Source organism: Mus pahari, chromosome 4 (genome assembly GCF_900095145.1).
Source record: "Mus pahari chromosome 4, PAHARI_EIJ_v1.1, whole genome shotgun sequence".
Lineage (NCBI taxonomy): Eukaryota > Metazoa > Chordata > Mammalia > Rodentia > Muridae > Mus > Mus pahari.
Window position 1 is genome coordinate 107,409,727 of NC_034593.1, and position 23,482 is coordinate 107,433,208.

General features: G+C 35.9%; 1 protein-coding gene across 1 annotated transcript in view; it reads left to right on the forward strand.

Moving 5' to 3' along the window:
- Positions 1-23,482, forward strand: part of Dpyd (dihydropyrimidine dehydrogenase) — an 844,579-nt gene that overhangs the window by 232,573 nt on the left and 588,524 nt on the right. Inside the window, exon 8 of the mRNA XM_029537560.1 lies at positions 616-703. Within this exon, the coding sequence (XP_029393420.1) occupies positions 616-703 (88 nt within the window). The remainder of the gene's footprint in view (positions 1-615; positions 704-23,482) is intronic.

The window sequence follows — 23,482 nt, forward strand, 5'->3', positions numbered from 1 at the left end:
CTACCAAACTCTCTCTCTCTCTCTCTCTCTCTCTCTCTCTCTCTCTCTCTCTCTCTCTCTCTCTCTCTCTCTCTCTCTCAATATATATATATATGCAGCTAGGATCCCAGGGCAAAAGCAAACATACTATATTTGTCTTTTTGAGTCTGAGTTATCTTATTTAATATAGTAGTTTCTAGGTATATATGCATTTCTATCATTTTCATATGATTTACTTTTATTAATGTCGAAATAAAATTCCACTGTGTAACACATTTTCATTATCCAGTTGTTTGTTGATGGAAACCATGGCTTAGTCTATTTTCTTGCTATTTCATTGCAATAGAATCAATGTACAAATATCTCCATGGTACAATACATAATCCTTTAAGCTTAGGTCTAGGAGCTGAATACTGGGTCATGGTGCAGTTCTTTTTCTTACTAATATGATTTTAATTATACTGACTTTTCTACATTTATCTCATAAATAAAATATGTTAGTGTTCTAATTATTTCTAATTTCATTAAGCAAACTGGTTCACTAAAACTTTTATAGTCATTCCTTTGATTTTTATGTTATTTGGTTTTAATTAATCAGTAGATATATAATATTACTCAAAATATTGTTTCTTACAGATAATTTGTGGTAAAAGCCTTTCCACAGATGAAATGACTCTTAGCTCTTTGAAAGAAAATGGCTACAAAGCTGCGTTTATTGGAATAGGTGAGTGCCTAATTTCTAAATACATTTTCATTTAAATTTTAGTGTTTTTTTTCTGATAATAACCATTAGAATAAACACCTTTAGACATTTCCCTAATGGAAACCACATCTTCCACAGATGTGCATACCACAATGACCTGATACACATGTATTCTGTGATTGCATGCCTGGTAACCCTGCTTCATGTATATTGAGAACAGGTTGTGGTGAGAGATATATGTCTTCAAGGCCTTTCCTTACACTGGAAGCCCCATGGGTGGGCTCTAAGATGTAGAATGACCTCTATGCTGTTATAGGTCAGGATCTGGTGGATGCGGTAGCTTTCTTACAATTGACTAATGATGTAAGGCAGAGTTGGCATAATTCTATATTCATTTTTAAAAGTCCCTAAATCTTTTGGGTATTATCTCATTGAATATAAACCTTGAATGTAAATGAAAGTAAAATACTGAATTTTTTAACAATTTTTCTTCCACTTCTTATTTATTGAGAGACAAGGAAAAAAACCAAATAGCCAATTAAATTTAGTCCTTATGTCAGGATTTGTTGTTTTGTGTTAATTTTTATTCCATATTGTATTTTTAAAAGTTCTGAGTGGTGAACTGAGCATAAAAGATTGTTTTCCCTTTTAATCAGTTTCATCTTTCAGCCCATCTTCTTTGCAGTCTGTAATCTTTAACTATCTGAGCATAAAGTCTGCATACAGGCAAACTTCCTCACATCTTTTATTGATCACATGCTAGTGTTCATCTGATCAAAAATAGAGGACTCATTGTATTTGTAGAGTCCAATCACTACTAATGCTTCTTTGCTCACCATAGTTTGCTCATTTAAATCACACTTACTACTTTACTAGAGCATTGGTACCATATCCAAGTGAAGCTTCATCACTAGCTGTATTTAGAATTTTAAAAAATCACAGAGAACCTGCCTTTTTTTTTTTTTTTTTTTTTTTTTTTTTGTAGTACTGAAGTTCCTTTCCAGACTTGTGAGTACCGGTGTTCAGGATTTGTCTATCACTTTCATTGACTGTAGTTACCAGTTTATATACTAATAATGGGAAGGGAAGAATATTTGATATTCTTCCTAGGTTTTCCTTTCAAAGATTTTTTGAATTAGACTTGTTTTGTAACTTCATAATTTTATTGAGAATTGAGACCTGGCACATATAACAATAAAATTTTATGATCACATAAATATTGGATTTGTAAGAGGTTCTGATGATCTCAGCCTCTTTGTGTTCATCAATTCTTGGCCCATGATAAGTGGAAGATTTAGAGAAGAATTGTGTCTTTTGATAATATCAAATAACACTAAAATTCACCATTGAGTTTCCTAGAGAAGACATAAAAGATACACTCTCACTAGTAGATTAGAATATCCTAGAACAAATAAACCCATCTGTAGTGGTATTGTGGTACACTGATTTTGTTCCTGGATGTTCACAACTGTGTACCCACCTAGGCACAATCTGGATTCACAAATGAAAGATGTGCGCACACACACAAACACACACACTCACATGCCAATCAAGTTTTGACTAGCCATGACTAGCTCAAATGTTGGGCACTCCTCAATCTTCCCCTGCTAACACAGTACTCTCCTTGGGTTCTTCTGAGACCCCAAACCTTCCCTGCTACCCCAAGCCCAATCAGGGAAGTGGCCAGTGGCCAGTAGCCACTTACCCGAATTCTTATGTGGCTGGTTGGCTTTCTCTTCAGCAGCTCTTAAGTCCCATCCTTCTACCCTGAGTCCATAAAATCCTGTCTTCCCTTTTCCCAGTTCATATTCAGTGCAAATCTGAAGGTTCCACCCTTCTCTCTCTGCCCATACAGTTGGCCTTTGGCTCTTTATTGATTGATCAAAAACTAACTGGGGACAAGGACCTTCAGCATTCGGACATGTAGATTCCCAATTAATTCAAAGCATTACAACCAATTCCCAACACCCATCTCTTTGGGCAGTTCTATGAAGAATGTCTGTACACAGGAAATAGGACCACACAATGTTCATTGCAAGAATTCCAAATTAAAAGCATAAGAAGTCCAGTACTAGAATAATTTGAAATAATTAAATGGATAATTACATCTCGTGAGTTGAGCAGACAGAAATACCTTCTATGTGAAAGAATTGATAGCATTTCACGTTTTTCTTGGATTTCTTTCTCTTAAGTTCCTTAACATTATTAGTTTTTTCTGAAGTCACATGTTTAAACCAATGCTGTGTGGGAATGCAATGCATATGATGTGCAGTTCATTCATGTCTATGTTATACATTTTCATGCTGAATACCAAATCCTTTGACATTTTGGTGTGTTGGTATGATAAATGTAATTATGTTCAATTTCAGTATTTTATATGAAATATAAACAAGGAAGTATTATTTCATCAGAATAAAGGCTTCATTCTCTAGAAGACAAGCAGCCATATCCCCTAGGAAAGGCTTCTATGATACTCCATGTTTCTTTGGGACTGTATGACCTGTCTATGACTAGATAATTATTTCTTACTTAGAAAGCCTTAGATCCTTACTACCTTTGGTTCTATAACATAATTAGTCTTCCCTCATTTTTTTTTTTTTATCTTGTTCTTCTCTCTGAGTTTGGAAAAGAGATAGAATAGGCTTTGTTTTATTTGGGATATATGTTTGGCTGCTTCTGGCAAGCTTAATAGAGACTGCAGTGAGGTTAAGTTCAGTGTACTTAACCTTTCATGGAACAGAGGAAACCATGTTTGATACAGTACTTCCATCTTTTCTCTGTGGGTGACAACGTGGCACCGTTCCTCTTATGTGTATGGTAAAGAAACTGTACATACTACTTCTTTTATCTCATTGACTATAACTTAATCATAAAATGCACCTACAGTGAAGGGTGATTGGAAATGAGGCTGTAGGTTCACACTGGAATTCTAGTACACTAGTGACACAAAGGAAAGAGGTACAAAGACTCTGCCACAATATGTATTGACATGTGAGACTCATCATTCACTGACTGGAAAGGAAATAATCTTAGTACTTTGGGCTTCATTATTAGCCAAATTGAGAACTTAAAAATTGGAAATGATCTCTCTTTTAGAGTTTGAAAATGTCAGGTAGTTCTCCAGTATTTACAACTACTATCTTTATTACTTTATCCAAAAAAATATTTTATTAGATATAACTTTGTCAGGATACTTCAACAAGCATAATGAATTACTATCAGTATATTCTTATTGCTCATTTTAAATATAGTATATATTGCTAAGATGAAAATCACTTTTAGATTCTTCCTTCTTTTCAGTGCTAATGGAATCCACTCACACAATCATCTCATTACATTTATTACTATGGATCTCAAGAGTGATCCATGAGTGATTAAGCACCTTCTAACAAGTGGGATGAAACCTTGTGTTTATTCACATTAGACTGAGTTGTCATTGAGAAAACTTGAGATTGAAATCACCAAAATTTTCATATTTTTACTCAAAAGAATGTACTTACACAGTGTGTTATTATCAGTGCTCAGAAGGGAAATTAGAATGCCCCCTCTATACTTTTTTTCAAAATATTGAATAGATCTCTTTTTTCTTTGAAATGAATATGACATATTATGTCTATTGTTCAATTGTTTCATTTTTTTTAAATAGAAGAAAAGAAAATTCCAAAGAAAGACAATATTTTATAATAACAATAATGTTTGTTGTAAATATTTGGGGATTGTTTTGTGTGTGTGTATATATATATATATATATATATATATATATATATATATATAGTGCATTTGCTCATATATACCATATATAAAAACCATTAACTGTGAGTTAATAGTAAAATTTTGATACCCATAGTTGCACAGTATAAGGATTCTGAGGTAACAATCAGCATCTCCAACATAGCATACCAATACCTACCAATAATTGCTGTATGAATAAAGTAAGGACCAAATGCTAATGATATCCCATGCCCAGTGCTACAAATTAAAATGACAATGGAATGTAAATTCAAGATCATTTATCTGATCCTGATTTAACTTTGGTACCTGGTATATGTCTAGAAAGTTGTCCATTTTATCCAGGTTTTCCAGTAGGATCTGATGATTTTTTGGATTTCCTCAGGATCCATCGTTATATCACCTTTTTAATTTCTGATTTTGTTAATTAGGATACTGTCTCAGTGCCCTCTAGTTGGTCTGGCGAAAGGTTTATCTATTTTGTTGATTTTCTCAAAGAACCAGCTCCTGGTTTGGTTGATTCTTTGAATAGTTCTTTTTGTTTTCACTTGGTTAATTTCAGCCCTAAGTTTGATTATTTCCCGCCATCTACTCCTCTTGGGTGAATTTGCTTCCTTTAGTTCTAGAGCTTCTAGGTGTGCTGTAAGACTGCTAGTGTATTCTCTCTCTAGTTTCTTTTGGCAGCACTCAGAGCTATGAGTGTTCCTCTTAGGACTGCTTTCATTGTGTCCCATAAGTTTGGGTATATTGTGGCTTCATTTTCATTAAACTCTAAAGAGTCTTTAATTTCTTTCTTTATTTCTTCCTTGACCAAGGTATCATTGAGTAAAGTGTTGTTCAGTTTCCACGTGAATGTTGACTTTTATTATTTATGCTGTTATTGAAGATCAGCCTCAGTCCATGGTGATCTGATAGGATGCATGTGATAATTTCAATATTTTTGTATCCGGCCTGTTTTGTGACAATTTTGGAGGAGGTCCCATGAGGTGCTGAGAAGAAGGTATATCCTTTTCTTTTAGGATAAACTGTTCTGTAGATATCTGTTAAATCCATTTGTTTCATAACTTCTGTTAGTGTCCATGTGTCTCTGTTTAGTTTCTGTTTCCAGGATTGGTGAGAGTGGGGTGTTGAAGTCTCCCACTATTATTGTGTGAGGTGCAATATGTGCTTTGAGTTTTACTAAAGTTTCTTTAATGAATATGGCTGCCCTTGCATTTGGAGCATAGATATTTAGGATTGAGAGTTCATTTTGGTAGTTTTACCTTTGATGAGTATAAAGTGTCCCTCCTTGTCTTTTTTGTTAAATTTGGGTTGGAAGTCAATTTTATTTGATATTAGAATGGCTACTCCAGCTTGTTTCTTTGGACCATTTGCTTGGAAAATTGTTTTCCAGCCTTTCACTCTGAGGTAGTGTCTGTCTTTGTCCCTGAGGTGGGTTTCCTGTAAGTAGCAAAATGTGGGATCCTGTTAGTGTAGCCAGTCTGTTAGTCTTATGTCTTTTTATTGGGGAATTGAGTCTATTGATGTTAAGAGAAATNAAAGAAAGGTAATTTTTGGTTCCTGTCATTTTTGTTGTTAGATTTGGGATTCTGTTCTTGTGGCTGTCTTCTTNTGATTTTGTTGAGGGATTACTTTCTTCTTTTTTCTAGGGTGTAGTTTCTTAGTATTGGTGTTTTCCCTTTATTAACCTTTGAAGGACTGGATTCATGGAAAGTTATTGTGTGAATTTGGTTTTGTCATGGAATACCTTGGTTTCCTCCATGTATGGTAATTGAGAGTTTAGCTGGGTATAGTAGCCTGGGCTGGCATTTGTATTCTCTTAGTGTCTGTATAATATCTGTCCAGGATCTTTTGGCGTTTGTTGTCTCTGGTGAGAAGTTTGGAGTAATTCTAATGGGCCTGCCTTTACATGTTACTTGACCTTTTACTCTCAATGCTTTTAATATTCTGTCTTTATTTAGTGCAGTCATTAAAACTTCCTCATACCTTCCTATTTCCATGTGTATAAAGGAGATTAGAGGACTGGGCATGGAGTTCAATGGCATACTGTATGCTCAACTTGAAATCCTAGGTATGATTTCTATCACCACACACACAAAAAATTATCTAACACATAATAGGTACTCTACAATTACTATTTATGTTCTGAATATTATTGAAACCATTTTAACAATTTGCCAAAATAAAAGACTAGAATATTTTAAGCCCTTGGTGATTTTATGCATTCCAGCACAAATAAACACATTGTCCATTTTTACTTCTTATATAGTTGGTATTTGATATTACAGTTATAATTAAATGAACGAATAGGAAGAATGACATTCAGAAAGCTTGTAGCATTAATGGTATCACAGGCTCTATCTAAAATGTAATTAATTCTTTTACCTCTTGATATGGCCCAAGAGATAGGTGTGATTATAATTTACTGGGTAAAACAAAATTCAAGAAAAGCAGAAAGACAACAGCATACTCTGAAAATTCCAACAACAAGCAACAAGTTGCCACTTATCTTAGAAAATTTTATAGGGAGAGTAAGAATAAGCAAGCCAATGTCATACTTTAAATTATAAGGCTCTTCTAGACCCAGTATAGAAAGCCAGCATGTTCTATGGACATTCGTCTGCATTGTGTTACCCTACTTAAGGGTGTTGGACATGATAACCTTACACTACTGAAAAATTAGATTGTATGTTTAATTTCACTTCCTCATTATTACCACCAATTGGGTTATTTTTTTTTCATTCAGTTACTAGAGAGAAGACTATTTTGTAATGTGAAGATTACCAAATATTATAACAGCCGAAGAAAAGATAATTACAATTAAGAAAATCCATAGAGAAACTGTGGTATTAAATTTGCTGTGCTGTGGCCTTTATTTAACTCTCTTGTGCCTTCTTACAGCCAGAATTATTCTCTGCAAAAGTTATTCTTAATTAGTTTCTTAATCAGGAATTTCTAAATTGTAGATAATCACGTATGCTTTCTATTTATTTAGACGAAAATGCAATAAAGTTTTTGACCACCCATTTTATTTCTGCCCCCCAGATAAAAACTGGTTATCTACTAAATATACACAATGATGAATACATTATTTAAAATAATAAACCTGACTTAATTGTAAGCAAAAAGGCATGAATATGTTGCTGTGAATATTACTTTTTTTAATTTGTAATATTGTTTAATCTAGTATCACTTGTAAGTACTCTCATATAATTGTGAGATGGCTCCTAAGAATTTGAAAATGAGGGAAAAGGAATTCCAGCTGAGAGTTCATTAAATCATCTGTTAATGAGTTCATGAAAAGCCCCAGAGGGGATAAAAAGAGATGTAGGGCAATTATTCTTTGATCATATTAACATATCTATAGAAAGCACATATTAATCTTCAAAAGCAGGTGGTAGGCTGGTCACCTTATGAAAATAGGAGAAAATAATAGAGACACAGAGAACATCTTCATAGTGCTCCCTTAGAGACACTTGCATTAGTAGACCTTGCACACTTTCTGGCCTATATCATGGGGTAGACAAGGAAGTCTTTTTTTTTTTTTTTTTCAATTTTAAATTGCAATTTTATGCATTTTTGTGGTCATGTCTGTATGTGTGGGAACACATGGAAGTGTCATGTTTTCTGAGGATCAGTAGGTATTTTTCTCTCATGAGTACCAGAATCACCAGGCTCTATTCGAGTACCCTTAAGTGTTCAGCTTTGTTGCTGGCCCCAGGTAAGCCTGTTTCAGGATGCCTAAATCTCCTTGGTGTGCTTCCAAGTTCACATAGCTGGTGTTAATCCTGAAACAGTTTGATTGTCAGCACCAAAGATCCTGAGTAACATCATGATGTTCTTCTTTATTTAAAGCCATTGTAATTTCTCTAGGAATTGTCTTAAACACATACTATCTCTTCATGATACCCAAGGTGATCCAGACTATCATCAGGGTACTATATCTTTATGAATATACCCTTTTTGTTTAAAATTACCATTTGTAGACCCCACTCATCACTCTATATCTACCCATCTTTCCAAGGGAATATGTTCTAATATTCTATCTATTCACTTTTCTTCACTGAGAAAATTCTTCTATTTCTCTCTTGATGCTAATATCAATGTTCCCCGAACTTTCCTGTCATGGAACACATCCTTCATGAGCTGCTCATGCTGATCCTCCTGAATAAATATCTTTTCATATTCATACATAATGAAATACTTTGTTACATTTATAGGAAGTGATTCAGTATTCCTTTATTGCTTTTGGTTATATGTACTTATCTATTATCTCCTTAAAACTTATGAATAGTGTTATACTTCATATTTTACATTTTCATCATATTCTTGTTCAGTGCATCAAAAAGTATTTTTGGAGCTAAAGTTTTTGAGGAAAAAAACTTAGAAATGGAAGACAAAAGAAATATATTATAATTCCTTGATACAATTTAAGATATTCATATATAACCATTTAAAATCCATTCAGTTTCCCTCCCTCTCTCTNTCTCTGCTTTTCTCTGTTTCACTCTTTCCCTCTCCCCATCCTTTCTCCACCAAAACTCCATTTGTACACCTTACCCCTTGTTTTACATCTAGCTGTGCAGATTTGACTAATTCTTATATAACTGTTCTATCTATGACTTATGGCATCTAAAATTACATTATTGTGTGATTTGCTTTGACTATTTGCAGTTACATTTTAAAGTTTTATTTATTTACTTTTAGAGGTTTTTATTTTTTTCTTCACCCATGAATTTGCTCAGTGGGTAAAAGAAAGGGAATATCCCGAGTGCATCCCATGGGTCCCACATTATGAAAGAAAAGAAAAATTTCCCAGAAAATTTTCTATTACCTCCAGATATATGTGACCCCCATATACAAAAATTAATTTAAAAAATTGAAGTTAAAAAGAATATCATTTTAAGATAAGGTATTTTCTTATGGATAGAAATGTTTAAATAAAGTCCATGGTAAGGGCATATGTATTTGGTCTTTAATTGATTAAAGTAAATGTTTCCTATATAAAATTCTATAAATCATATAACTTTCATTTAATGAAAGTTATAGAAAAGTATAAATGATATTTATTTTTTAATATTTTTATCATCATTAGATTTCTTGGACTAGAGATAGAGATGGATTTGTGATATACACCTTCATGTATGTTTTATGCTAAAGATTTATTTCCATTATCCTTTTTAAAGAGGGGGAATAATGTTTTCATTATGTAAGAATAAATTTTCTCTTAAATTTCCCAGTGTCTTAATGAATTATTGTCATAAAGCAGTTGATATGAGTATTAGAGAATGATTTAAGTAAGCAGAGTATTTATTTGTTTTCCTACTTATTACTTACTTACTTACTTACTGGTTACATTTTGAAGAGAATATGACCATTTGAATCTTAGAGTGGAACTTACTAAGCATATTCTATGAACATAGTCATTATAGACTAGGGCTGGCCCTAGGCCTGGCCCAAGGCCTCCGACTAGAAGGTGCAGACGGCACACATAAATGTTCTTACTGTCTAGAAACTGATGGTCTGAGATCATGGGACACAATGCTTGGATTCAGGTGGAGGCTCAGTCCTAGGCTTTCAGGTGGTTGGTGAGCTTGCAAAGCCTTTTCTTGGTTCACCTAATTGTTCTTTTGTTTTGTTTTGTTTTTTTCATTTTTCCTTTTTACACTCCATATTTTATTTCCCCTCCATCTACCCCCAACTGTTACACATCCTATCTGTCATCCCCAACCCCCTATCTCCATGAGGATATCCCGAACCCCACCCCATCTGACCTCTAAATTCCCTGGGATCTCCAGCCTCTTGAAGGTTAGGTACATCATCTCTAAATGAACACAGACCCAGAAGTCCTCTACTGTATGTGTGTTGAGGGCCTCATATCAGCTGGTGTATGCTGCCTGTTTGGTGATACAGTGTCTGAGAGATCTCATGGGTCAAGGTTAATTGAGACTGCTGGTCCTCCTACAGGGTCACCCTCCTCCTCAGCTTCCTTCAGCCTTTCCCTAACTCAACCACAGGGGTCAGCTGCTTCTGTCCATTGGTTGGGTGCAAATATCTGCATCTGACTCTTTCAGCTGCTTGTTGGGTCTTTTAGAGGACAGTCATAATAGGTCCCCCATTGTGAGTGCTCCATAGCCTCAGTTAGGCCTTGGGACCTCCCCTTGAGCTGGATTCCACTTTAGGCCTGTCACTGGCTCTTCTTTTCCTCAGGCTCCTCAGCATTTTCCTCCCTGTAATTCTTTCAGACAGAAACAATTATGGTTCCGAGTATTGACTGTGGGATGGCAGCGCCATCCCACACTTGTCCTGTCTTCCTGCCAGAGGTTAAGCTCTATAAGTTCCCTGTCCCTACTGTCATGCACTTCATCTAAGATCCCTCTCTTTTTAAAACCTGTTTTGTGTCAAACAGATGTTAATCTTAAAGCAGAAGACACTAAACTTATGATTACCTAAACTGAATCTAAAGACAAATGCCCTGCTTCTCATTATAAACATGAATGTTACACCTTAAATATATAAATTTTAATGATACAGAAGCAATGACTCTGTGAAGTGGCCTATGATTATTTTTGTAAATGTAGTAACTGTTTTGTAAATGCAGTTGGCCTGAGGTGTCCTCTACAATCAGATATTGATTTTAGAAGGTAACAAAGATAATAAAGGAAAGCAGAAGTAACGGAAGTAGTGTGTGTTATCACTGAAACATTAAGGATGCTGTAATACAACATCTTCAATTCAGTACAATACAGTGTAGAATTCTTTGTGAAGAATTCTACACCTCACTGAATGCATGTTACTAAACAGTGATTTTTAGATTGAAGCTATGAAATGGCCAGCTAAATAGTTCTATCATCAACAAAATCCATACTGTTATGCTGATTTTATGTTATGCTGTTTGACAATTATTGCTATATAAAATTGGGGAAAATGAAGAGCAACATTGTAAATAAAATGAAAAATGAGAGGTAGATAAGTTACAGAACTGTCAAGAGATTGATATGAATTGAAGGAAAGTGGCTTTTTTGCTTCAGTATGCATATTGTTTGTTTGTGCCATGATTTTGTAATATAAGAGTATGGAACTTCTTTGCAATAATTGAGAAGAGACCAGCATCACTGAATTGAAATCTTCTGGGAATTGTTTTCTGGGAGCACAAAGAAGCTGTGTTCCAGAGATGGGCAAGGTTGTATCTCGTGCTGATGCTGGACTTGGTAATGTGTAAGTCATCCATGTGGTACTAGTTTTGAAGGCATGAAGGTGTCATGAGGAACTGCTGAAGCTTGGCACTGTGAGAAATCCAGAAGTCATGGAAGGCCATTGGAGAAGGTGTAGCCTCAGCTGTAGTTGATGGCCCAGGACTGAAAGGGTCATGCAAAGGATTTGAGACTTGGCACCATGAAAAGAGCCTATGAGAGGCTATTGGTGAAGCCTAGTTGGAGTGGAATACACTAGTGTATTGGAGATGTCAGTACCATGGGATGATCACCAAGAGCTGCAGCCATAGTGAAGTGGATCAACCTGAGCATAGAGTGCTACAGAGGGCAGAGCTGGAGAATTGATGCCACCCCCTAAGAGGAGCCCAAAAGATCAAGTGGAATCCCAGACACTGAAACAAGAAGCTGTAACATTGAAATTACCTTGGAGACTCAAAGATGTTAAAGATGCCAGAGCCATGGGATACCTGCTGAGNAAAGCTGCTAACAGGGAGTGGAACCAGCCCAGGAGAAAGCAGTTTGTTGCAGTCAACAAAGATGAAATAGGAGTGGAGATCTGAAGACCACTTTGACATCAGCCATGGAGATGCAGAGTTTGGAGTTTGCCCAGCTGGTTTCCTGTCTTTCTTTGGGGATTACAGTTAAGTTATTGAATGAATCCCAGAAGAAACCTTGAACTTTGGACTTCTACTACTGTTGAGACTGCTATAGACTATGAGGACTTTAAAAGTTGGACTAAATGCATTTTGCATTGTGGTATGTATAAGTATAACCCCCCCCCCCCAAGACTCATGAGTTTGAATAAGTCTATGGGGGCCAGGGAGTGGAATGTGTTGGTTTGTATATTCTTGGGCCAGGGAGTTGCACCATTTGAAGGTGTGGCCTTGTTGGAATAGGTGTGACNTGGTTGGAGTAGGTGTGTCACTGTGGGTGTGGGCTTAAGATCCTCACCCTAGTTGCCTGGAATTCAGTCTTACACTAGCAGCCTTTGGATGAAGATGTAGAACTCTCAGCTCTGCCTGTGCCATGCCTGCCTGGATACTGCCATGCTCCCACCTTGATGATAATGAACCTCTGAACCTGTATGCCAGCCCCAAGTAAATGTTGGTTTTTATAGGGAAAAAAAAGGAATATGGAATTTTAGGGTATTTTATGTTATTTGTTAATTCCTATTTCTAAAATCAGACTATACTGTCTTTCATTAACAGGATGAAGTTTGCTAATAACATTTATAATACAAAGGAATCCTTGATTTTAAGGACCTTTCAACTCTGTGTTCTAAAGTAAGACACTCTCTTAAGAGATGTACCTGGCACAGATGTTTTTAAGTCACAAACTGTATGGGGCACTAAAAAAAAAATCCCTGATGTGTGTGTTGTTGACATGGTCATGACCTAGTCCATGATACTAGTCTCAAACCCATGAGGAAATAGCAAAACCTTCCCCCAGTGGAGGCTCAGCTACATGACCAAGACTTCTTCTGTTTCAGGTGTGGTTGATGATAATGTGTACAGAAAGAAAGCTACAGTTGTTTTCTTTCTCTGGATAGTAATGTCCTGTAGACTACTCTTTCATAAAGACTGCACAAATAGAAATTTGTACAATTTGAGCTTCTGGGATGTTATAATTTCTCTGTCAGAGAGCCAATCTGTTTAATCCTTGGTTGTCTGTATATGTGTATGTTTGTCATTTTCCCACCACCTCATTGCCCCAGTAAGGTCCATGCACTGTGAGTGCTGAATGCAGCAGCAGATTGACATTAAAAGCAACAAAATTAATATTTATATCAAATTAAATTTACGCCAGATCTTGTCTCTAAATTGTGCAAGGAATGGCTGGTTATTTGTTTTCTCAATTCAACAGACAAAACCAAGTTTACTTCTCTTACTAGTTTTTAATAAGTTAAACTCACATTAGTTAATGATATGGCAAATTATAGCATGAATTTGTACACAGAAACCCAGTACTGCAAGATAAGTTAACATAAATCTTGAATATCATAATTCCCTAAATATCTTTTAAGGATATTTACTGTGATCACTTAAGAAAAAAGTTTTTAAACAAAGTTTGAGTGTATTTACTTTCTTATCTCCAAATATGTGAGGAATGTTGATGTGTCTTATCATCCTCTGATTACCCATGCAATGCCACCTGCCGTACAGATGGGACCTACACTACACATCAGAGGCCCTGTTCACACCCTGCCCACCGCAGCCACACTTCTATGACAGGGAGTTAGCAGATGTTCATTTTGCTTGTGTGAATGAGATAAATTGTGGATTTATCTTTCAATTCATGGAATAAAGTTTGAAGAGCAAAAAGTTGATATTTGAGTAATGGTTCAAAATTATGCAAGTGTCTTAGCAATTCATAGGAATAAAGCCATGTTGAATGGAGGTTTGCTTCATTGGGTCTTCAAGTCCCTTACAGTATACATTTAGATTTTCTTTTCTTTTATACAAAACTTTACACGATGGTTTCACTTAATTCTTAATAACTACATTTCATGGATAAATCAATTATTTGCTAAATTTTAACATTTCAAATGAATAATATGTCATTACTTTTACCTTGGGCTTATTTTTTTAACCTCTTAATATAATAGAAGAAGCTTTTCCCATATGCATAGCAGTATAAAGGTATATTTTTTAAAAAGAGTAAATGTGTTATAGAAAAATGATTAAAATGACTTTAGCTCAAATAAGGAAGGGTTTCGTGTGGGTAAATATAAAACACACACTAGCTGCATTTTTTGACTAAGTTCTGCACATGGGTTCTATTCAAGCTCTCAGTGTAATTGATGTTTGATGTTTGACAAATCAACAATAATGGAGTCAGTAGGTTGTATTCATATGTCTGTATAAACTCTCTCTCTCTCTCTCTCTCTCTCTCTCTGTGTGTGTGTGTGTGTGTGTGTGTGTGTGTGTGTGTTGATCTTAAAAAAACTTTTCAAAGAAACAGAATATATTTATCAATAAACAGAATATGTATTTTAATAAATTCCACCTGAATCTCTGTCAACACAACTAATAAACAGTATACTATATTTATATAGCTTATTTAACTGTATTTTCTCTTTAACAAGAAACTTTAAATTAATCCATTAAAATTTGGAACACTCTGAAATGTTTTCCAATGCCTGTAGTCCCTGCATTTTGTAGGGGTAGGCAGGCACATGTAGAGGCAACATGGGCCATAAAGAGAGTTCCAAGCAACAAAGGGGCACAAAAAATGCATTCGCTCAGAATAGACAACAAAAATTTAAATGAACTAAACTTAACATAAAACCTTCTGGTCATGATAGACCAGTGCATTCATAAAAGTTCAAACTAGCCAACTTTCAAGTAGGGATGGGTAGGGGCTGATGGGGGCCCAACCATAACTGAAGAACTATTGACAGTTAATGGTTGTTAGGAGAAGAAATATCGGTTTTATTCAGAGGTTTTGTCACTGGTGATACTTCATGACCCTTCCATCATGCACAGATGATGCACATCTGCCCTGGATATGATAGTGTATTATAAAAAATAGATTTTTTTCCTAAGGAAAACGTAAGAAAGAGGTCAGGAATTACAGATGTAAGTATCTCCAATAGAATAGAAAATATAAAAGAGAGACTCTCAGGCATAGAAGATACTCTAGAAGAGATTGGCACAACTATCAAAGAAATTTCAGGACATAAAATACTCCTAACACAAAGCATCCAAGAGATTCAGGATACAATGAAAAGATGAAATCTAAGAATAATCAGAAAAGAGGAGAATGAAGATTCCCAGCTCAAAGGACCTAAAAATGTCTTCAACAAAATCATAGAAGAAAACTGCCTCAACCTAAAGAAAGAGATGATCATAAAGGTACAAGAAGCTTATAGAACACCAAATAAATGGAACCAAAAAAGAAATACCTCTCATCACATAATAATCAAAACACTAGACTTACAGAACAAAGAAAGAATATTAAAAGCTGCAAGGGTAATCAGTACCCCCAGAGCTCGTGTCTCTAGCTGCATATATATCAGAAGATGGGCTAGTCAGCCATCGTTGGGAAGAGAGGCCCCATGGTCTAGCAAACTTTATATGTCCCATACAGGGTAATGCCAGGGCCAAGAAGTGGGAGTGAGTGGGCAGGGGAGCAGGGCAGGNNGAGGGTATAGGGAACATTCAGGATAGCATTTGAAATGTAAATGAAGAAAATATCTAATAAAATAATTTTAAAAAAACACAAGCTGCAGGGGAAAAGGGCCAAGTAACATACAAAGATATGCCTATCAGAATTACACCAGACTTCTCANCAGAGACTATGAAAGCCAGAAGAGTCTGGTCAGAGGTCATGCAGACATGCAGACTCTGAGAGAACACAAATGTCAGCCCAACCTACTATACCCAGCAAAACTCTCAATCAACATAGATGGAGAAAAAAAAATATTCCAGGCAAAACCAAATTCAAACAATATCTATCAATCCATCCCTACAGAAGATCATAGAAGGAAAACTACAGCACAAGAAAGGTAACTTCCCCAAAGAAAAAACAAGCTATTAAGCCTCTCACAACATAGATTAAAGGAGAGCACCACAGTCACATAAAGCCACCTACAAAAACAAACATATTAGGAACCAACAGTGTTCTGTCTTTAATATCTCTCAATATTAATGGAATCAAATCACCTATAAAAAGACATAAACTAACAGACTGGATACACAAACAGGATTCAGCGTTTTGCTGCATACAAGGAACACTCTTCAATAACAAAGGCAGACACGATCTCTGAGTAAAAGGATGAAAAAGGTCTTCCAAGTAAATAGTCCCAGAAAACAAGCTGGAGTTGCAATCCTAATATCCAATAAAATAGACTTTCAACCAAAAGTTATCAAGGTTGATGAGGAAGGGCAGTTCATATGCATCAAAGGGAAAATCCACCAAGAGAAAGTCTTAATTCTGAATATATATGCACCAAATGCAAGGGCACCCACATTTATAAAAGAAACATTACATGTATTGAAAGCTCAAAACACACATTGAAACCCACACAATAATAGTGGGAGACTTCAACACCCCACTCTCACTAATGGACAGGTCATTGAAACAGAAACTAAACAGAGACCCAGTGAAACTAATAGAGGTTACGAACCAAATATATTTAACATATATCTACAGAACATTTCCCCTTAAAAGAAAAGAATACACCTTCTTCTCAGCACCTCATGGTACCTTCTCCAAAATTGACCATATAATTGGTCACAAAACAAGCCTTCAAGAAGGTTGAAATAATCCCATGCATCAGATCACCATGCCCTAAGGCTGGTCTTCAATGACAGCAAAACTACAGAAGGCCCACATACACGTGGAAACTGAAAAACTCCACTCAGTGATAACGTGGTCAGGGAAGAAATGAAAAAAAGAAATAAAAGACTTTCTAGAATTTAATGAAAATACTGACAGATCATCCCAAACTCATGGGACACAATGAAAGCAGTGCTAAGGGGAAAATCCAAAGCACTAGATGCCCTGGTAAAGAAACTGGAGGGATCTTACTTTAACAACTTAATAGCACACCTGAGAGCTCTAGAACAAAAAGAAGCAAACTCATCCAAGAGGAGCAGATAGCAGGAAGTAGTCAATCTCAGGCCAAAATCAACCAAATAGAAACAAAGAGAACAATACAAAGAATCAACAAAACCAAAAGCTGGTTCTTTGAGAGAATCAATAAGAGAGATAAACACCTAGTCAAACTAACTAACGGGCCCAGAGACTGTATCCAAATTAAGAAAATCAGAAATGAAAAGGCAGACATAACAGAAACTGGGGAAATTCGAAAAAATCATCAGATCCTACTACAAAAGCCTATACTCAGCAAAACTGGAAAATGTTGATGAAATGGATGGTTTCCTATACAGATACCACATACCAAACTTAAATCAAAAGCTGCTAAACTACCTAAACCAGCCCATACACCCTAAAACAATAGAAGAATTCATTAAAAACCTTGCAACAAAATTAAAAAAAAAAAAACAAAAACCCAGGGCCAGATGGATTTAGTGCAGAATTCTATGAATGTACAATTACTCTGATATCTAAACCACACAAGGACCCAACCAAAAAAGAGAACTTCAGACCAATCTCACTTATAGATATTGATGCAAACATACTTAACAAATTTCTTGCAAACTGAATCCAAGAACACATCAAAACCATCATTCACCAGGATCAAGTAGGCTTCATCCCAGGGATGCAATGTTATTTCAATATACAAAAATCCATTAATGTAATCCATTATATAAACAAACTTAAGAAAAAATTATCTCCTTAGATGCAGAAAAAGCATTTGACAAAATATAACACCCTATTTGCAGATGATATGATAGTATACATAAGTGACCTCAAAATCAGTAGCCTTCCTTTATACAAATGATAAACAGAATGAGACAGAAATGAGGGAAACAAGTCTCTTCACAATATCCACAAATACTATAAAATATCTTGGGGTAACTCTAACCAAACAAGTGAAAGACTTGTATGGCAATAACTTCAAGTCTCTCAAGAAAGAAATCAAAGAAAATCTCAGAAAATGGAGAGATCTCCCATGCTCATGGACTGGCAAAATTAACATAGTAAAAACGGCCATCCTACCAAAGGCAATATACAGATTCAATGCAATCTCCATCAAAAACCCCAACAAAATTCTTCAAAGACACAGAAAGAGCAATTTTCAAATTCATCTGGAAAAGTAAAAACCCAGAATAGCGAAAATTATTCTTAACAATAAAAGAACAGCTAGGAGAATTACCATCCCTGACCTCAAGCTTTACTACAGAGCAATAGTAATAAAAACTTCATGGTATTGGTACAGAGACAGACACATTGATCAATGGAATGGAATTAAAGAAATAAAACAATATACTTACAGACACTTGATCTTTGACAAAGAAGCAAAAATATACAATGGAAAAAAGAAAGCATTTTCAACAAATTGTGCTGGTCTACCTGGCTGTCTGTATGTAGGAAAATGAAAATAGACCCATATTTGTCACCTTGCTCAAAGCTCAAGTCCAAGTAGATTAAGGACCTCAGCATAAACCAGATCCACTGAATCTAGTGGAAGAGAAAGTGGGAAAGAGCCTTGAACTCATTGGCATATGGGGGAAATTTCCTAAAAAGAATTCCAATGACTCATGCTCTAAGATCAACAATTGATAAATGGGAACCTCACAAACCTGGAAAGCTTCTGTAAGGCAAAGGACATATTCAATAAGACAAATCAACAATCTACAGATTGGGAAAAAATCTTTTTTTCATATATATATATGTATATGCATATACTTTATTTATATTTCAAATGTTATCCCCTTTCCTAGTTTCCCCTCCGAAAATTCCCTATGTCCTCCCTCCTTCTCCTGCTCCCCAATCCATCTACTCCAGCTTCCTTGCCTTGGCATTCCCCTATACGGGGGCATAGAACCTTCACAGCACCAAGGGCTTCTCTTCCCATTGATGACCAACTAGGCCATCCTCTGCTACATATGTAGCTATTGACACAAGTCCCACCATGTGTTTTCTTTGATTTGTGGTTTAGTCCCAGGGAGCTCTGGGGGTACTAGAAAAAAAATCTTCACTAACCTCTGATAGAAGGCTAATGTGAGCCAATGTTCAAATATATAAAGAACACAAGAAGCTAACCACCCAAATCCCAAACAAACCAATCAAAAAATGAGGTACACAACTAAACAGAGAATTCACAACAGAGGAATCTCAAATGGCTGAGATGCACCTAAAGAAATGTTCAAAGTCCTAGTGATCAGAGAAATACAAATCAAAATGTCCCTGCGATTCCAACTTATTACAATCAGAATGGCTAAGATCAAAACTTCAGGTGACAGCACATGCTTGTGAGGATGTGGAGAAAGAGGAACACTCCTCCATTAGAGGTGGGATTGCAAACTGGAACAACCACTCTGGAAGTCAATCTGGATATTCCTCAGAAAATTGGAAATACATCTACCTGAAGACCCAGGACTACCACTCTTGTGGATTTACCCACAAGATGCCCTACCATGCCACATGGGCACATGTTCCACTATGTTCATAGCAACATTGTTTGTGATAGCCAGAAGCTGGAAACAACCCAGATTTCACATGACAAAAGAATGGATACAGAAAATGTAGTTCTTTTACACAATGGAATACTACTCAGTTATTAAGACCAAGGATATCCTGAGTTTTGCAGGCAAATAAATGGAACTAGAAAATATCATCCTGAGTGAGGTATCTCAGACCCAAAAGGACTTGCATGGTATGTATTCACTATTACATGGATATTAGCCAAAAAAAAAAAGTACCAAATATCCAATATACAGTCCACAGCACTCAAAAGGTCAACAAGTTAAGGGTCCAAGTAAGGATGCCTCAGTCCCACATGGAAAGGAGAAGAAATCAATCATAAGTGGGAGGGAGTTAGGGACCTGTGAGGGAAAATGGATAGGGGATGGGGGGAGTTGAGAAGTGTGAAAGCTAATCTGGTATTGGGTGATGGACAAGGACTGAAACTTTGAGAGCTAGCAGAAAGAACGGAGGTCGGAGTTTGCGGGGACCACATCTAGAATCCAACGGTTTAGGAAGCATAGAGACTCTGGGATATAAGTGAAGTTAGGTTATAACCCTCATGATCTCTGCCTAGTAACTCATCACCTCTGACATGGCATTGCTTCCTTATAGCTTCAAAACATCCTCAGACAGTACAACTAAGTGAGAACCCATGAGCTAGTTGTTATGTTTCATATTTAAGCTATATTAATATATAAAACAGACATATGTCTGAAATCTTTGCACAGTCTGGGAGAAGTTCTATATTTAATTTATTACTTTTTCATTAATCGATATAAAGATAAAAATTTTCATGACACTATGGAGATAGATTGAGAAAATAACATTGGGAGATTTTACATTGTGTCTATTACAACAATTTTGGCAAGAAAAATTAAAGTAGAATCAGATAAAAGAACTACATATATATATATATATATATATATAATGTAATATATTTATTACATAATATATAACAAATTATATTAAATTAAATTACACACATATATTAGTTTTTGCACCATATTTGATATGGTCACATAGTGAAAGAAGTAGGAAATTATAGGAAGGATGGATAAATAAGGACTAGGTACAAGCTGAGAATGTTTTTTAACATGTCCTTTGCCCAACTATATGGATTGGAATGATAATTTACCAACAAAGCCAAGTGTGGTATGAGATACTTTCTGAGTTCTTATTTGGGATTCCCATGGCATATATGTATTATGATCCAATAAGTTTCTGGAACTTTATATGTACCAAGCAGCTGAGAAGTGTGGATAAAAGAAGCTAGTGCCAGTAGCTACAGGATCTAACAAAAGACCCCAAATCCCTGAACCAATAAGTCTTAAATCTAGTCAGATTTAGTCAATATCTCACCCACAGTAGCTATTGGGAGGAATAGGAATAATATATATTAACTTTTTTCTGAGTATATTTTAACATTGAAAAAATGGCAGTCATGTCACCTTGTAAAAATTTCATGAGGCCATGGACTTGATGACATTATATTTTGGGTTTTCACATTTACCCTAGGTGGTATGAGACTACCAATGCCCAGTGAAAATGCATGATTAACAACTCCACAGCATATGCATTAAGCATGTTCAGATTACATGTCAAAGGTTATTATAGTGTAGCTTTTAGTTTATTTTTTCATTGCTGCATCCATTCTTTTACCATAGTACCAACAACATTATTTAATAAATATCTCTCCATAGTCAGTATAGTCTTTTACAAAACAACAGAGAAAAAAATCTTGTTATCATTTATGATGGCAATGCGGTAACATTATATCTTAGTGTTAGGTAGTAGGCAGAACAACTGACCTTGGTTTTCATTCCTAAAGAGTTTACTTCAGCCATTTGTCATACATGAAGGTACACACTTTAAAAAAGTTCTGTGCTTCATATGTATGGATAGAATGATAAATTAGGAAAAAATATTTGACTTCAAAATATTACTTTAATGTCTTTGAGAACAGGTTTTAAAATAAGTAGCATATATAATGTTTTTATAACATAACCATCATTTGATATGAGATGTGGATTTACGGTTTTAGCACTTTTCATAACAGTTCTGGAGAAGGAGAAAGAATCAGCATGAGCAGGGGGTTCTTCCTACGTGGACTTATTCTGTGGAATTTATTTGTACTTTCATACCTTTTCTGTTTAGTTAAATATGCTAACAATTGTATTCAGAGTATGTTTTAAAACTGGTAGAGAGATTCGTCTTTTAAATGAAGATTTTTTTATTGTACAAAATCAGATAACAATATCACCTTCTCTATGGTCATTACAGAAGACACAGGTACTTTCATTTGGGGGAATATAAAAATGGTATCATACTTTAAATAAGCCTCCATAGTGCAGAATAACTGAGCATATGCTCTCCCCTGTTACAGGTTCATTCGTTCGTAAAATAAAAGATGAGAAATTTGCACCGGGACACTCATCTGTGGTTTCTATTTGCTGTCTTGCACAAACATAATGGTTTTTGAAAATTCTTAACTATGGTTACACTGGATTCTTTTTCTTTCCAACATTGCAACTGTTAGCAGTCTATTTAGTATGTACAATATTAGTAAATGACACCATTACTCTCCCCCAAAAATATAGAAAGAAAAAGCAAATGTAGTATCTTTAAAAAGAACTACTTCCCTGAACTGCTCAAATCTGCTGCTACACCTATGTACCTTTCTGTTGAAAATGATAGGCATTTTCCTCATCAAATATGCTTTCTGGTTAAGTTCTGTTCTTATGGATAATAGGATGGTAGGGGGATCTGGGCATCCTGTGGGAATTCTTAGTGTATTTCTACATATTCAGCCTAGTGTATTCAAGGAAGGGGACAATGATTATTTTAATACAACCTATTTGGTCACTGATGATTTCTGAGCCCCCCCCCCCGCCCTGCACTCTGTGTGTGTGCGCATCTTTGTTTCTCCTTTCTTTCTTTTCTCTTCTTCTTCTTCTTCTTCTTCTTCTTCTTCTTCTTCTTCTTCTTCTTCTTCTTTTAACAGATCTTGCCTGAGTTTATTTGAAAAACAGCATAGGACACTGGTCATCTGCAGAGTGTGTGGGGAGGTGTACCACAGCAGTCTGTCTATCTTCACGCTGGCAGGAGCCTTTTCTATGGGGCCTTCACGGGGGCTTGGGCACCTTTGGGGGCTTGGGCACCTTTGGGTGCCTGAACACCTTTGGGAGCTTGGGCTGGAGCTGAAGCCTGGGCTTTGGCTGGAGCTTTGGCCCCTGCCTTGGTCTGAACCTTAGGCTTCGGTTGGCAGAGCCTCTGACCGTTGGCCATGTAGCTTCGAATCTGCTTCCCAAGCTTGGGGTGAGCGATGAAAGCCAGCCGTTTGAGTTTGGGGCCCTTTGGCATCTTGGGTTTGATGACCTGAGGCTTCACAAGGGCCTTGATGGCCTCTGCGCGTGCACTCACTGCCTTTCTTTTTAAAAGCCCTTTATTAATTTTGAGAGTATAATTTAGTCAGAACATTTCGTCCTTCTCTTTCCTCTGTCAAAGCTCTTCCTTATCCCCTCCCCAACTCTTTCACATTCACTGCATATCTCATGTATAAATTGTTATTGCATGCATATATGTATATGTATGTATAATCCTATATATAACCTGTTCATTCTGCTCAATATTGCTAGTATATATGATTTCAAAGCCGGTGACTTGGCAGTGGATCTCCAATGAGTGTGTTCTTCTCTGGGGAAGAACTTCTCTCCTCTTTTCTTTGTTACAAGGAGAATCAGCTAAAGTCCTTGATGAGTTT